The sequence below is a fragment of the Bos indicus genome, chromosome 3 (assembly GCF_029378745.1).
Source record: "Bos indicus isolate NIAB-ARS_2022 breed Sahiwal x Tharparkar chromosome 3, NIAB-ARS_B.indTharparkar_mat_pri_1.0, whole genome shotgun sequence".
Taxonomy (NCBI): Eukaryota; Metazoa; Chordata; class Mammalia; order Artiodactyla; family Bovidae; genus Bos; species Bos indicus.
This window is the reverse complement of record NC_091762.1, coordinates 94215015-94231235: the sequence shown is the minus strand read 5'-3', so window position 1 is coordinate 94231235 and position 16221 is coordinate 94215015. Positions and strand designations below refer to the sequence as shown.

Below are 16221 nucleotides of genomic sequence, written 5' to 3'. Positions count from 1 at the left end.
AATCAGCTTTATATCTATTAACTTGGAGAAAACAGGAAAATATTAACAAAACCTTGCTAAGAAGTTATTTTTTTAAAAAAGGCTGTCCTCTGACCTTTTTTTATTATGCTAAAGAGGGCCCCCCATACCCTAAATCCATTCTTCTGAATGGGACTCAGAAAATGGAATCAAACCAGAGCTATTCCCTTATATAAGATTGCCTGGTCTCCAAAGGTGATCTATTGGAGAGGCCCCCGACCTCCTCACGACTGGAGGTGGAGCTTACATAATAATAATAGAAATAAAGTGCACAATGAATGTGATGTGCCTGAATCATCCCTAAATCTACACAGGCCGCCTCCCTCAACCCAGTCCATGGCAAAACTGTCTTCCAGGAAACCAGTCCATGGTGCCAAAAAGGTTGAGGGGTGCTGAACTGGATTTCTTTCCCTAAAGGTCTTTTGTTGACTTCAACCCAAGCTCAATCACATTTTTCTTGATATGGAGAAATGGAGATCGGCTTTAGAAAAAGTCTCCTAATTAGGCATTTCTAAATTGCTCTAAGGAACAAGACGCTTCATGAAGAAAAGTTTCCTAATATACTAATAGTCTCCTGGAAGGTCACAATAACATAAGTTAAAGGCCCTGAGAAGTCATGTGACAGTGAAACCAATTTAACTTTGTTTAATCCAAACATTTTTCAAACATATCTGAACATGGTAGGACCCTCTTTTCTCAAAAGCTTTCAATGTTATTCTGCTCAGTTTCACACAAAGCAGACAGACGTCCCCATTTTCAGTCCTAGGGTTCACTTAGAACTTTCCTCCATGAATACACAAGGCACGCTACTCAATATCCTGTAATAACCTATATGGGAAAAGAATCTGAAAAAGAACTGATATATGTATAGCTGAATCAACTGCCTATACACCTGAAACACACTGTAAATCCACTACTCTCCCCCCCAAAAAAGAAGCTTTCCTCTATGAATATTCCAGGCGGCATAGCTTTGAATTTGAGAGACATGTTCTCAAAATCCAGCTGTTACTAGTTGTGTGACTTCAGTCATCACAATTTCTAAATTAAGAGAGGAGCTTCACTGGGAATAAACCTAAAAGAACCTTACAGTTTTCTTTGGTGTCTTGGAGGGGGTCTGTAAGGAAGACTTCATGGAAGAGCGTAGGTTCCTGGACACACTGTTGGGTGTTCTCCTTGGAAGCGGGGTTGTGGAAGCCTCTTCCTCTTCACTGTCACAGTCTGAAATCTCGGCTGCTGGCAGAAACTCTTCATCATTTTCGTCACTTTTACTGTTACCTAAAAACCTAAACAGTAGGACACATTATTTTCTGATATTCAGTGTGTGAAGTCTAAATAAGAAGCTCCTATCAGGTCAGTGTGGATGCAAGTACTGCAGTCTCTTCCTGCAACTGAGCAATATTAGACATGCTCCAGTTCTTGGGCCCTTGCTACTGAGAAGCTCTGCTAAGGGCTTTATTCATATTATTTCACTAAACCCATCAACAACTTTGTGACTTGTATATTACTTTTCCCATTTTACAGATGAGGAATCCACAGCTTAGAAAGGTTAAGTAATCTTCCCAAGGTTACACAGATAGTATTAGGCTGGTGCAAAAGTAACTTCAGTTTTGCACTGGTGAACTTTGTTGTTTGATATTGTAATACATTCTTAAATACATGTAGCTATGCTATACATCATCTTTATGCGTATTTGTTGCTTCATGTTTTTTTGCTAATGACATTACTTGCTGTTTATTTTATGTTTATTTTAGACTAGGGAAATGATGTTAGACAAAAGGCAAAAGGCAGATTCAAGCAATTTTCTTATTCGAGTTCAAAATGAGTTGTAAAGCAGCAGAGACAACTCACAGTATCAGCAATGCATTTGGCCCAGGAACTGCTAACCAACATACAGTGCAGTGCTGGTTCAAGAAGTTTTGCAAAGGAACAACAGTCTTGAAGATGAGGAGCGCAGTGACTGGTCATTAGAAGTTGAGAATGACCAATTGAGAGGATCATCAAGTTACTTGCTGAGTTGTGTCTGATTCTTTGTGGACCCCGTGGACTATAGCCTACCGGGCTCCTCTGTCCATGGAATTCTCCAGACAAGAATACTGGAGTGGGTAGCCATTCCTTTCTCCAGGGGATCTTCCCGACCCAGGGATGAAACCTGAGTGTCCTGCATTGCAGGCAGATCCTTTACCATCTGAGTCACCAGGGAAGCCCCTCATCGAAGCTGATCCTCTTACAACTATACAAGAAGTTGCTGAAGAACTTAATACCTGCTTTTCTACATTCTACATTTGGCATTTGAAGCAAATTGGAAAGGTGAAAAAGCTTGATACCTGGGTGCCTCATGAGCTGACCACAAATAAAAAAAATTGTCATTTTGAAGTGTCGTCTCTTATTCTACACAACAATGAACCATTTCTCAATCGGATTGTGAGATACAATGAAAAGTGGATTTTATATGACAACTGGCGACAGCCAGCTCAGAGGCTGGACCAAGAAGAAGCTCCAAGCACTTCCCAAAACCAAACTTGCACCAAAAAGAGGTCATGGTCACTGCTTGATGGTCTGCTGACAGTCTGACCCACTACAGCTTTCTGAATCCCAGCAAAACCCTTACATCTGAGACATATGTTCAGCAAATCAATGAGATGCACTGAAAACTGCAAAGGCTGCAGCCAGCATTGGTTGATAGAAGGGCCCAGTTCTCCACAACAGCAGCTGACTGCACGATGCACAGCCAGCGCTTCAAAAGTTGAACGAATCAGGCTATCAAGTTTTGCCTCATCCATTACATTCACCTGACCTCTTGCCAAACAACTACCACTTTCTCAAGCATCTCAACAACTTTTTGCAGGGAAAACACTTCCACAACCAGCAGGAAGCGGAAATGCTTTCAAAGAGTTCCTCGAATCCCAAAGCACAAATTTTTATGCTATAGTAATAAATAAACAAACTTATTTCTCGCTGGCAAAAATAATTTGATTGTAATGGTTCCTGTTTTGATTAGAAAAGGTGTGTTTGAGCCTAGTTATAATGATTTAAAATTCACGTTCCAAAACTGCAATTATGTTTGCACCAACCTAATAAATGACAAAGCCTAGGTTCAAATCCAAGTCTATGAGAATCAAAGTTCATGGTCTTAGGCACCCTACTAATAGTCTTGCTGGGTGTGATAATCTTGGGGCCCTGGGAGCCATCTAAACCGAGAGCAGTGTTTCTTGTCCCTTTCAAACTATGATGTTTATGTGAAATTAACAAAATTCCAGACATACTAGGTAAAGGTAAATTTCAACGGATTAGCAAATAAACAAGAAATGTTAAGAGGATTTAAGAAATAGGATTACAGATTTCACAGATGGCAGTGATGTTTTTCTGCCTGCCAAGGAGCAGTCTTACCTAAGCTGCTGCCTAATCCGATTCAAAGTCAAGACAGAACTCTTCCTGCGGATACGGGAAGTAGAGGGAGCTTCATCCTGAACTTCTGGCTCTTTACCCTCCCTGCAAGATATCACAGCATGATTACGGAAAGCGGTTTTGGGTGCCAGCTATCAGCAGCAGGACTGGAAGTGAGTCAGGTAGCCTAACAGGCTCCTATTCTTTCGGCAGCTACTTTGGAACGAGCTAAGCAAAATTTGCCCAAAAGTTTATAATGGAAGTTTGACTCAATCCCAGAGATTAAAATTTGCCAAAAGTTTATCATTTAAAGTAGACTCATCACCTCCACAACTAGAAATCAGAATATATTAATACTAATTCTACACAGAGTTTCTTATTCTTTTTAAATTTTTGATGTATCTATAATTTACTATCCACTCAAGGTTAGTAGCTATGCAGGTATACTCTCAATGCAAAGCATTTATCAAGAAATCTAGGTAAAGGACTTTACTGGAAGTCCAGTGGTTAAGACTTTGCCTTTCAATTGCAGGGGGTGCAGGATTGATCAAACAAGGTCTGATCCCTGGTTGGTGAACTAAGATTCCATATACCTTGGGGCTAAAAATCCAAAACTTAAACAGAAGCAATATTGTAATAAATTCAACAAAGACATTAAAAATGATACACATTTTTTAAAAAATCTAAAAAAAAAAAAAAAGGAAACCAAATAAAATCAGAAAAGCCAGGTGCTAGAGTTTCTGAGCAGCAAACACAGAAATTTCAGGATTGTCATATTTGTACAGCCCATTATGTACAGACAAGGCCCAGTGTCAAACTTCAGAGTTGTTCTAAATGCATTATCTTATTGTATTTTATGTATTTGAAAATGGTTTCCAGTTTAAAAAAGAAGAAAGAAACTGATTAAGAAAATTACTGTTAAAATGTGGTAAAGAGCCAAGCAAGTAATGAAATGCAAGACTGTGAAGCAATTCAGGTCTGGGAATTATCTTCTGGAGCAGCAATCCCCAAAGGACAGCTGGGTATGTCAGAATTATCATAAGAGTGTCTCAAAAATACAGATTCCTGGGCCCAACACTTGGAGACTGATTCACTACATCTGGGGAGAGGCTCAGAAATCTGGATTTTAGAAAAGCTGGTGATTCTGTGACACAGACAGATTCACTGGCTGTGACCCACACATTTCCATCATGTGAAGGATCTTGATTTGCTCTGTGGGAGAGAGGGTAACATCCCCAAGTCACCTTCTTTTGATGTATTCTGGTTTCAGAATCACAGAAGGCACCACTGAGGATTTCCGTCCCCCGCCGATAGGAGTAAGTGTTCTTTCTTCACTAGTCTCTGTTATTTTCAAAGCTGGGGCTCGAGCTCTCAGGATCATGCCATGATCAGGTGAGGTCTTCTTGGCATCTTTGGTACAGGAGTGTTGAATCTCTCCAGTTTTCTCTGGGGCTTTCAGAGCTGGAGATGAGGTCTGAAAACCATCAGGCAGAGACCTCTTTGAAGGTGACATGACCTCAGAGAAGGCCACTTTCCGTTTCATTCTTCCAGGAGAATCCAATGAGGCACACGAAGCTGCCGGGGAAATCCTTGTGTTAGGAGTCCTAGGGAAACCTAAGTTCAAGAGAAATCACCATAGACAGTGTGTGAATTTTCTAACAAGCACTGTACAGATTGCTAATCTCTTTAGAGATAAATTCTTTCACTGAGCGATACAAAGACATGAATTATCCATATTTGGAATTATTCTATACTTTCTTTTCCCAGGTCAGGTAGCTGTTAATTTTTAGTCTCTCTCTTAAATTCTATGGGTAATTTTGCTAGCTGGAACAGTTAAATGAGCCTTCATAGATAAATGTTTAAACATCAGGTTTTCCGTGAAGTAATCTCCTAGAACAGTTGTTCTCAACCAGGGTGATACTGCACATCCTCAAGCCCCATTCAACCCCATCTGAAATTTATTCCAATGGCTCTGTTGAGTAACACCAAGGCCTTACATTTTTTCTTAACCCAGACAATACCAGTGGAGAGATGGATACTGCAGGCAATCAACTGGGCTTTGAGAGTACACAGAACCACATTTGGATCTCCTCCAATTTCATCATGATCAAAGGCATCAAGAACCTGGACATTCATTCATAGACAAATAGCTCATCAATTGAGCTATTAAAATGGCAAGGTATATACCAGGTGCTAGGAGACAAAAGTTGAATGAGACTCAATCCTGGTTCCCATCCTAAGATACTCTAGTCTAACAGGGCAGATGAGATGCATAAATGTCTATAATATCAAGTTTAATAATCTTCCTAAAGCATCTAGTGCTAATAAATAGGGCTTCCCAGATGGCTCTAATGGTCAACAACCTGCCTGCCAATGCAGGAGACCATAAGAGATGCAGGTTCGATCCATGGATCAGGAAGATCCCCTGCAGGAGGGCATGGCAAGCCACTCCAGTATTCTTGCCTGGAGAATCCACTGGACAGAGAGGCCTGGCGGGCTACAGTCCATAGGGTCGCAGAGAGTCAGACACAAATAAAGCGACTTAGCTCGCATGCACTAATAAATACAACTCTTGAGACAGGCCTTGAAAGAAAGACAAAATTTCAACAGAGTTGAAAGGGGAAGGAGGGGGATGAGCGAAGAGAATAACTGAGACTGGTGTGAGCTAAGGCAGCGAGGCAGGAAAGCACTGGGCAGAGTTCACTTCAGCCACAGCACAGGGCGTGTGTGGAACTGCTGCTGCAGGCAAGGCAAGAAGTCAGCTAGCACCTGTGTGGCAAATATGAGGATAAAGCATGTCTAGACTACTATAAAAATGTCCCAATATCCTAGTCTCCCTTATGCCTCATTTCTCCATCTTTCTGTCAAAAACAATCCATAATATTTTCCTCATAACTGCCACATCTAATTATGTCACTGTGTCAAGTTTAAATTTCTTACCCTAACTTTCAAGGTCCTACAAAATCAACAGTGAAAAAAACACCGCAATTATTTCTAAATGGTGACTGTACAAATTATTTCTTTAGTAGTTGTCTGCATTTCCAGAAAGTTTCATATGTTCATATTCAGCTCCTAAACATACAGAAACTGTGGGAAATTCTTAAAGAGATGGGAATACCGGACCACCTTACCTGCCTCCTGAGAAACCTGTATGCAGGTCAAGAAGCAACAGTTAGAACTGGATATGGAACAACAGACTGGTTCCAAATCAGGAAAAGGAGTACGTCAAGGCTGTATATTGTCAACCTGCTTATTTAACTTCTATGCAGAGTACATCATGCGAAATGCCAGGCTGAATGAAGCACAAGTTGGAATCAAGATTGCCAGAAGAAATATCAATAACCTCAGATATGCAGATGACACCACCCTTATGGTAGAAAGAGAAGAACTTAAGAGCCTCTTGAGGAAACTGAAAGACAACAGTGAAAAAGCTGGCTTAAAACAACATTCAGAAAACTAAGATCATGGCATCCGGTCCCATCACTTCATGGCAAATAGACAGGGCAACAATGGAAACAGTGAGAGACTTTATTTTTTTTGGCTCCAAAATCACTGCAGATGGTGGCTGCAGCCATGAAATTAAAAGATGCTTGCTCCTTGGAAGAAAAGCTATGACCAACCTAGACAGCATGCTAAAAAGCAAAGACATTATTTTGCCAACAAAGGTCCACCTAGTCAAAGTTATGGATTTTCCAGTAGTCATGTATGGATGTGAGAGTTGGACTATAAAGAAAGCTGAGTGCCGAAGAATTGATGCTTTTGAACTGTGGTGTTGAAGACTATTGAGAGTTTTTTGGACTGCAAGGAGATCCAACGAGTTCATCCTAAAGGAAATCAGTCCTGAATAGCCACTGAAAGGACTGATGCTGAAGCTGAAACTACCTGATGCGAAGAACTGAATCATTGGAAAAGATCCTGATTCTGGGAAAGATTGAAGGCGGGAGAAGGGGACGCCAGAGGATGAGATGTTTGAATGGCATCATTAACATGATGAACATGAGTCTGAGCAGGCTCCAGGAGTTGGTGATGGACAGGGAAGCCTGGCGTGCTACAGTCCATGCGGTTGCAAAGAGTCAGACACGACTGAGTGACTGAACTGAATTGAACTGAAACATACGTTGTACTAAGAAGTTTCAAGAATACTCACTGGACTTGGCACAGAAACAAAAAAATTAAGGACACATAATGGGATGAGGATGAGCTTGTAGAATGGCCATGGAGCAGTTTCAGACACATTATTAGTGAAAAAAGTTAAGAGGGAAAATAATATATCCAGTATAATGCTCTACTGGCTTAGAAATAATGGGAAATAAAATTAGGAGAAAAATAAACCGGAAACTAATAATATTCATTACCTATAAAAGATGAGGTAGAAGCAGGGTGAGAGGATAAAGAAAGGAATGGGGCTTCTCTGAGGACACTCGTCTTAAATAGTTTTGACTCTGTGCTAATGTTTCACATTTTAAAAGTCAAAGATGGGAAAAGCCCTAAAATTAAACATAAATGAAAGAATTTAACTGTATATCACCAATAAATAATGATTAGCAGAAGAAAAATATTTAATCAAAGTAACATTACTCCCTCAGTGGAATATATTCTAAAAATATAAAGAATAACAAATCAATTACGATTTGGAATTACGCAACGTGGGAAGGACAGGAAGAACCCTGTGGTGTAGATTAGAAGTATCAGTATGAATTTAAGAGTTTTAACATTATAACAAATACATATATATAGTTCTTAGAGAAATCTGTATGCAGGTCAGGAAGCAACAGTTAGAACTGGACATGGAACAAGAGACTGGTTCCAAATAGGAAAAGGAGTACATCAAGGCTGTATATTGTCACCCTGCTTATATAACTTATATGCAGAGTACATCATGAGAAACACTGGGCTGGAAGAAACACAAGCTGGAATCAAGATTGCAGGGAGAAATATCAATAACCTCAGATATGCAGATGACACCACCCTTATGGCAGAAAGTGAAGAGGAACTCAAAAGCCTCTTGATGAAAGTGAAAGTGGAGAGTGAAAAAGTTGGCTTAAAGCTCAACATTCAGAAAACGAAGATCATGGCATCCAGTCCCATCATTTCATGGGAAATAGATGGGGAAATAGTGGAAACAGTGTCAGACTTTATTTTTTGGGGCTCCAAAATCACTGCAGATGGTGACTGCAGCCATGAAATTAAAAGACGCTTATTCCTTGGAAGGAAAGTTATGACCAACCTAGATAGCATTTTCAAAAGCAGAGACATTACTTTGCCAACAAAGGTCCGTCTAGTCAAGGCTATGGTTTTCCCTGTGGTCATTATGGATGTGAGAGTTGGACTGTGAAGAAGGCTGAGTGCTGAAGAATTGATGCTTTTGAACTGTGGTGTTGGAGAAGACTCTTGAGAGTCCCTTGGACTGCAAGGAGATCCAACCAGTCCATTCAAAAGGAGATCAGTCCTGAGTGTTCTTTGGAAGGAATGATGCTGAAGCTGAAACTCCAGTGCTTTGGCCATCTCATGCGAAGACTTGACTCATTGGAAAAGACTCTGATGCTAGGAGGGATTGGGGGCAGGAGGAGAAGGGGACGACAGAGGATGAGATGGCTGGATGGCATCACTGACTCAATGGACGTGAGTCTGAGTGAACTTCGGGAGTTGGTGATGGACAGGGAGGCCTGGCGTGCTGTGATTCATGGGGTCACAAAGAGTCGGACACGACTGAGTGACTGAATTGAACTGAGTTCTTTGTTCTTCCGCTAAGGATCTAAAAGCAATGTCACCTTAGTAGCTGAGCTCTTAAAGAATTAGCTGATTATAGGGCTTAACATCAGTAATTATTAAGAAAATGTTAATAATGAAATACTACCTCACACCCATTAGGATAGCTACAGTCAAAGCCATGGAAAATAACAATATAAAATAACAAGATCTAAATACTTAGTGAGGACGTGGGGAGATGGAACTCTAGTATTATTAATGAGAATGTAAAAAGAAAATTGATGCAGCTGTTGTGGTTCCATTTCTGAATACATACCCAAAGCGAAGGCAGGGACTAGATACGATATTCGTAAACTCAATTCCATAGCAGCATTAGTCACAATAGCCAAAAGGTGGAAGCAACCCACACGTCCACTGACAGTTGAATGAATTAATAAAATGTGGTTATATGTACAATGGGCTATGATTCAGCCTTAAGAAAAAAGTAAATCTCACTCCAACAAGCCAAAGCAATCTTGAGAAAGATGAACAAAGCTGGATGCATCATAGTCCCTGATTTGAAGCTATATTATTGGGCTGGCCAAAAGGGTCATTCAGGGTTTTCCGTAAGATGGCATGGAGAAACCCAAATGAACCTTTTGGCCAACCCAATACAAAGCAATAAGTAATCCAAATAGTTTGGTTTTGGCATTAAAAACAGACACACAGATCAATGGAACAGAATAGAAAGCCCAGAAGCAAACCCAAGTATATATGGTCAATTAATTTACAACAAAGGAGACAAGAATAAACTAAACGTAGAAAGGTGGTTGCCAGAGGATGGGGCATGAGGGAAGGGGAAGTTATTGCTTAAAGGTTGGAAAGACTGTTTTAGAAGAAAATGAGGGTGGTGACACAACAGTGTGAGTGTACTTCATGCCACTCAACTGCACACTTTTTAAAATGATGAAAATGGTCAATCTTACACGACACATATTTCAAGGTATGTCCAATCAGTACTTGGCCCACTGCTGCACTAACTCAATGCTGTACTGTAGCGTGAATTAATATTTTACCACTGTCCTTTAGCCTCAATACTGCCACTGTCACCCATTTCCCACTTACTGCTGAGCTCCAGCCTCTTCCTTGCCCTTGGGGTGACAGGATGGGAAGCAGTGTGACGAGATTTGGACGTGGAATGCCTTGATTCAATCCTTTTGACTGCATGTTCTGTTGTGGTCCAAGAAGGGCTTTCTGCACTCTTAGTTTTGGCTTGCATGGGCTTCTGGTATCTATGATTGTCTTCTTGAAGCTTATTCAACTGAGCAAATACTTCTGGAGGTAGTGGTTTGAATTTTTTCTCATTCCAAGATAGTTTCACAAAGAATGTCTTCTTATTTTTCAGATCTATAGGCATGACTTCATCTGGGGCTAAAGCTACTACCTGAATTTAGGAAGCAGAGATGACAGAATGAAAGGAGAAGCAAAAGAGTCAAGGAATGTTCTATGAGTGCTATGATTAAAAAGCATGTAAGCCTGCATTATTACCTGGAACATTACTTTTCTAAACAAAAAAGGCATGAACATGATATAGCATATTTCCACAGACTCCTCCTTGCTGATATGAATACCTCATGTTGTTTTTTCAATCCATTTTATTCACCAAGGCCAGATTTCCCCACAAAAATTTATCTAAGCATAGTCCACAATGCTTCAATAACCTAGTGGTTACCTACTATACCAAGATTGGATTACTTAAATGGATTTGCAGTGAGTTCTAAATCTGGCCCCACTTTATCTCTTGAGTCCTCAATACTCTTCAAAATGGCTTCCCACCACTAGTCGACTGTGGCTTGTCACAGTCCTGCTCATTCCCGCCTAAACGCCTTCTCTGCCTTTCCAAATCCACCCATCTTGCTGCTTCAACTTCTACATCCGCCTTTCACTTCTTCACTCATTTAACTCAAAGGTTATTTTGTGGCACACAATATGCTGAGCCCATAGATTGGAAAAATCTGATTATAGTCCTGCCAAACCATGGTTTCCTTGCCCTACCAACCACCTAATCACCACATGATCGCATCATGACCTAAACCCATTTGGGAGGCCTGAAGTAGCTTGAGAAATAACCCACACCCTAGTCTCCAGTGTCCCAGCTCAGGCTACACCTCATCAGAACCTGATTTATCATAAAATCCCATAACATGTATTTGCCTGTAGCAATTAGCACTCTTTGTACTGATTTACTGAAGGTGAAGTCCTCATTTAAGCAAGCATATTCAGCCTCACAATGCTTTATGCCTGCCACAATCATAGCTAAATGTAATTTCCAAATGGAGATACTTTTGCCAATTTCTGCTCTTCCCTCAGGTCACAACCTAAATGTCACTTCCTCCAGAAGGGTCCTAACACATGGTAAGTGCTTTCAGTAAATATTTGTTGAAAGGAAGTAGGCAGGCAAGCAGAGACAATGACAAACAGGAAAAATTCATTTCTTTGAGGTAAACTAGAGCGAGTAATATATTTGAAGCCATGCAGTTTAGGAGTCAAGTCATAAATAAGCTTCACAACAGAACTGAGAATCAAAGTACCACCTACCCGCACACAGCCAATGATGGTCTCAACACTAATGTTGCTGTTACAGGTCGGGTTGTCATACCAGAATATCTCTTGTGTGCCAGGCTTCCGGCCCAGTAAGTGCTGTTTACAGACAGGGACTTCACAGAATCGGATAAACCACTGTACTCGAGCACGTTTTTTGGAATAAAGTTCAGAATCTAGGAAGGACAGATGGAAAAGGTAAGGTTAAGAAAACACAATTAACATTTCATTAAGCACTTCTTTGTGCCAGACACTGTGCTAAGTACTTGATAATACTTGATTAATACATTATCCTTAATCCTCACAATAATTGTACAAGGCAGACACTAAGGCTGTCTCCCATTTACAGGTAAAGTAATCCCATTACAGGGACCTTAAGTAATGTGTCAAAGGTCACAGGACCAACCAGCTTGCTGACTCCACCCAGCACCCATGTTCTTCTCATTTTGCCCCATTCCCAATGGTGTCATCAGTCACCAAATAAATTATAAAAGGCATTTGAGAGGAGCAATTCTAATCACAGGCACTGAATAAATTTTGCAAATCTGTGGAAAACTCCCAGTAAGACTCAGAGCATAAGCTACTGAGATGACTTCTGGCAAATATATGCTTGCAGTCTTGAGCTTTATCATTGTAATGTACTGTTAACACCACTCCATACCAGTCTTAGCTCCACGTGCAAGCACACACCCTCACTAGTGCCACGATCACCACTGCCTCTTCTCTTCCTTATCTTGCTTCAGAGAAAGACTGCAGCCATTCGATGCAGCACAATACACAAATTCTAAAATCTATACAGAAAGGTTCGAACCCCATGTATAAAAGCCCACCCTGCTGACGTGCTCCCCCTAGTGGACGTTAGGTTGATGACGTTTTCCTCCATACTTGGTGAAGAATCTTCATCTCTCTGCAATGTAAAACATCTTCATCCACTCTATGAGTTCTTTTAGGCACACAAACTGCCACAGGCTAGGACTAACTACTACATACTCTTCTCCTAGCTTTTGGAAGAAGCAGTTTTATATCATTTAAATTGTTATCCTTCATCTTCCTTTTGGAATTCTGCCCCATTTCCACTTTTCAGTGCTCTTCTCTACTCTGCAGAGGGTTAATAGCAGAGAAAATTAGCAGCCGCTTGAGTGTGGCCTTGCAGGTCCCATTTAACACTCCTTTCCCTTTGGCTTCTCCAGCTTTAAGGGCAGTAGTGGCTTTCTGCCCTTACTGATCTCTGGAAAGCACCAATGTTTGCTCTCCTACCTTCTCAACACTTGTAGACAAGTCCCTCTGCGTAAATAAAACACCTCGTGTTTTCGTTTTTCTGACGGAACATCAGTTAACTAATACACAATCCAACTTAAGAACTCCCCGGTAAAAGTAACTTTGCATTTGCAAAATTACTAACTTCCTGATGCCAAAATAAAGGACATTTCTATTAGAGTGCAAATCACCTATTTTTTCCCTTCCGCCCTCTTCCTAAATCATCCTTTCCACTTCAACAATCCTGCCTTCACAGCCATTCTCACTGGCTCCTAAAAATAATGGACAAGCTAAATTATTGAGACCCCAATCCCACTCTTTCCCAGTACTGCTCCAGTGAGTAAAGACGTTCCCTAGGTAGAAGAGGGTACAGCTGGTGGTTAAGTGACCCCATATGCACACCCGATACACTGCTCTGAGCAGAGGAATCAGTAACCACCCTTCTCCCCCATCATGGAGCACTTCCCAGTCATTCACAACAAGGAATGCTTTTCATTCCAGCCCCAAACTCACCGTCTTCAAACAACTCAACCAATTTAGCAACGTATGGATTTTCATCATCATCCCCCTCAATCAACACAAACTGTCCAACTTGGATGTGAATCTCAGTTGAATAACCTTCTCTTTTCATACTCATCTCTCTAGGAAATAACAGAGAAACAAGTTAGGAAATCTTGTAGGGTGGGCCAAGCTCTTCAGACCCCTTGGCACAGAAGAATATGCTCTTTAACTGGAAAATCTCCTGAATAGTTTTTCTCTGCTGACCAATTATACTAGAAACCAACATACCAGTCATATACAAGTGTAGATGAAATGAGTTAAGTGAATTGTTTTACATTGGATGATTAATCCAGAGGCCTCCGTATGAAACCTAACTTCTCTCAATTATTCACAAAGAACAACAAAGGCTTCCTAAGACATGAAAGCTGCCCAAGAGCAACATCAAATTGTTCAGAGAAGTCTTGGGTGAAGATATAGTAACATCTAATCCTACCCTGCTATCATGCAGAATTACACAGAACCTATCTGAAATAGGTAAGACATTATCATACATATCAAATTTTATTAACCTGATATAACGTCTTCCTGTATCACTAGCTGCTCTATTTATGCTACTATCTTCTTCCATTAAACAAACCCCTGCTGCCTTATTATCAATTCATATTTACTGTCCCTCTGGGTCAGGAAGATCCCCTGGAGAAAGGAATGGCTACCCACTCCAGTATTCTTGTCTGGAGAATCGCATGAACAGAAGAGCCTGGTGGGCTACAGTCCATGGAGTTGCAGAGTCAGACATAACTGAGTAGTCATAAGCGCACACACACACACTCCTCAACCTGTAATAACTAGGACACTTTGGATACAAGTTATTAACAGCTTAGCTTGGAGAAGCTATTAGTTTCAGTACTAAAGAATTCTATCACTCACTTGTAGGTTTGGTAGTGTAGTTTTTGATCCAACAATGGCCTGCCAACCCAGGAATAAGTTTGTCTGGTCCTCAGTCTTGCAGAATAGTACGCCATGGCTCCTGTGTAAAAGTCACTAACTCTGAGTTAACATGACAAGCTCTGATGAATTCTAGGGCACAGTTCCTGCCTTGAATGGGTTCAGCCTTTTTTTATGCCCCTACCACACTCCCACACATTTTAGGCTTAAAAGAAAACTTTTTGAGGAAAAATTCAGGCTCTGTGAAGATCAAACATAGGCAATTCAGTAAGATCTGGTACTATGCCTTATCTCTTCCTATCCAGGGAAACAGAAAGGTCAATATAAGAAACTACAGGTATTTAGAAGTACTTGGCAACAAGGCACAACGAGATAAGAAACATCTACCAACATGAAACTAAAAGCCAGTGATACAGTAGTTTTAAGTATCTTTATAACATTTATAATCTAGGCAGGGATAAAATAAAAATGCACGGAAGGACAACTAACAGTACAAAGAGCCGAGAGAAAGAGCCAGAAAGGCTAAGGTAAAGGACCAGGTCTTTTGACTTCTGGGAGGAAGGGTTTCTTAGAGGGGTTTTCTAAACTGAATATTGGATAATGGATAGCTAATTGATAAGATGGATGAAATGAGGGTTTCCAAGGGATGGAGGGAAAAACATGCAAGAGGCATTTGGGGGAATGGCAATGGGTTTTATCAAATGTATCATTCCACTTACATTAAAAACAAAACAAAATCCCAGTGTCACTAACCTGTACTGCTCTGGCAGCTGGAAGGAGTATTTTTCTTTGCAACTGATAGGTCCTAGATATAAGTACTGTGAATAGCTGAAAAGAAATGATTGTATTAAAGTACATGAAAAAAAAAAAAGACATTTTACTGACAATACTGAAACATGAATGAAAAATCCAAACATATTTAACAATCTTTACAATTTGGAAGCGGCAATCTACTAGTCCTAAAAATAATGCCAATTCATCATCTTGTTTGCTATTAAGAAAATAATAACTTTCCTTTAAATTCAATGCTTTTCTTATAGAGCTAAAGTTTGCCAAAACTAGGTTTAAAAAAATTTTTTTTAATCCAGTCTGACAGAATACTCTGACTTACTCAGAGAGGGACCAATAATTTCAGTCCATGTCGAAAACAACAGAATTAGAACAGTATACAGACATCCTGATTAAATGAGCTGATTTCCTAAAGTCCAGTAGCATTATGTCCTACATTCTACTTGGGAACACTTTGACCCATAAGATTTTCTGCTTTTAAAAAATGTATCTTTTAATACACTGTGAGGAAACTAATTAGCAAAAAGAAGCTATCCAGTCAATAAATGCACAGCTTACAAATGAGGCCTCAATGGTTACTATTAAGAACATGTAGAGTGTAATTCACAACACAGTACTACTAAAATCAATCCAATTTTAACAAAATACATTGTAGAAATGAACAAACAGCAGACTGAGGAGTTAACACAGGTTGGAGACTTGGGTTCAAGTAAAAAATGCATTTGCATTCATTATATCCAATAATCTTTCGATAAAATATTAATAAAAGTGTTTGGATCTCGATAAATGTCCAAGGGAATATATTAACTCTAACTTCCTTTCAATATATGTTCCTTTTAATGGAAGATGTAACACGGAACTATTAGAAGTTCCTTGGAACTTTTCACCTTTCCACAATGAAATCAGGCAAAATAGGCTACTGAGGTACAGACAAAAGATGCAAGTAAATAAGTTCAATCATTTTTGGAAAAAACAGAATATCACTGAGAGTGGTATTATAGCAAATTGGAATCTCCCAACACATTTTCTTCCCTGGTG

At 40.1% G+C, this 16221-nt stretch overlaps 1 protein-coding gene across 2 annotated transcripts in view; it reads right to left on the bottom strand.

Annotated features, from left to right (window-relative positions):
- The window catches only part of ORC1 (origin recognition complex subunit 1), a 37191-nt gene that overhangs the window by 17050 nt on the left and 3920 nt on the right, over positions 1–16221 (bottom strand). For both annotated transcript variants that reach the window (XM_070786541.1, XM_019957486.2), the window contains 8 exons: positions 15148–15222; positions 14377–14476; positions 13462–13589; positions 11689–11867; positions 10216–10534; positions 4647–5016; positions 3406–3507; positions 1106–1301 (listed from right to left, as the gene is read on the bottom strand). In XM_070786541.1, the coding sequence (XP_070642642.1) occupies positions 1106–1301; positions 3406–3507; positions 4647–5016; positions 10216–10534; positions 11689–11867; positions 13462–13589; positions 14377–14471 (1389 nt within the window). In that variant the 5' untranslated portion in view covers positions 14472–14476; positions 15148–15222. The remainder of the gene's footprint in view (positions 1–1105; positions 1302–3405; positions 3508–4646; positions 5017–10215; positions 10535–11688; positions 11868–13461; positions 13590–14376; positions 14477–15147; positions 15223–16221) is intronic.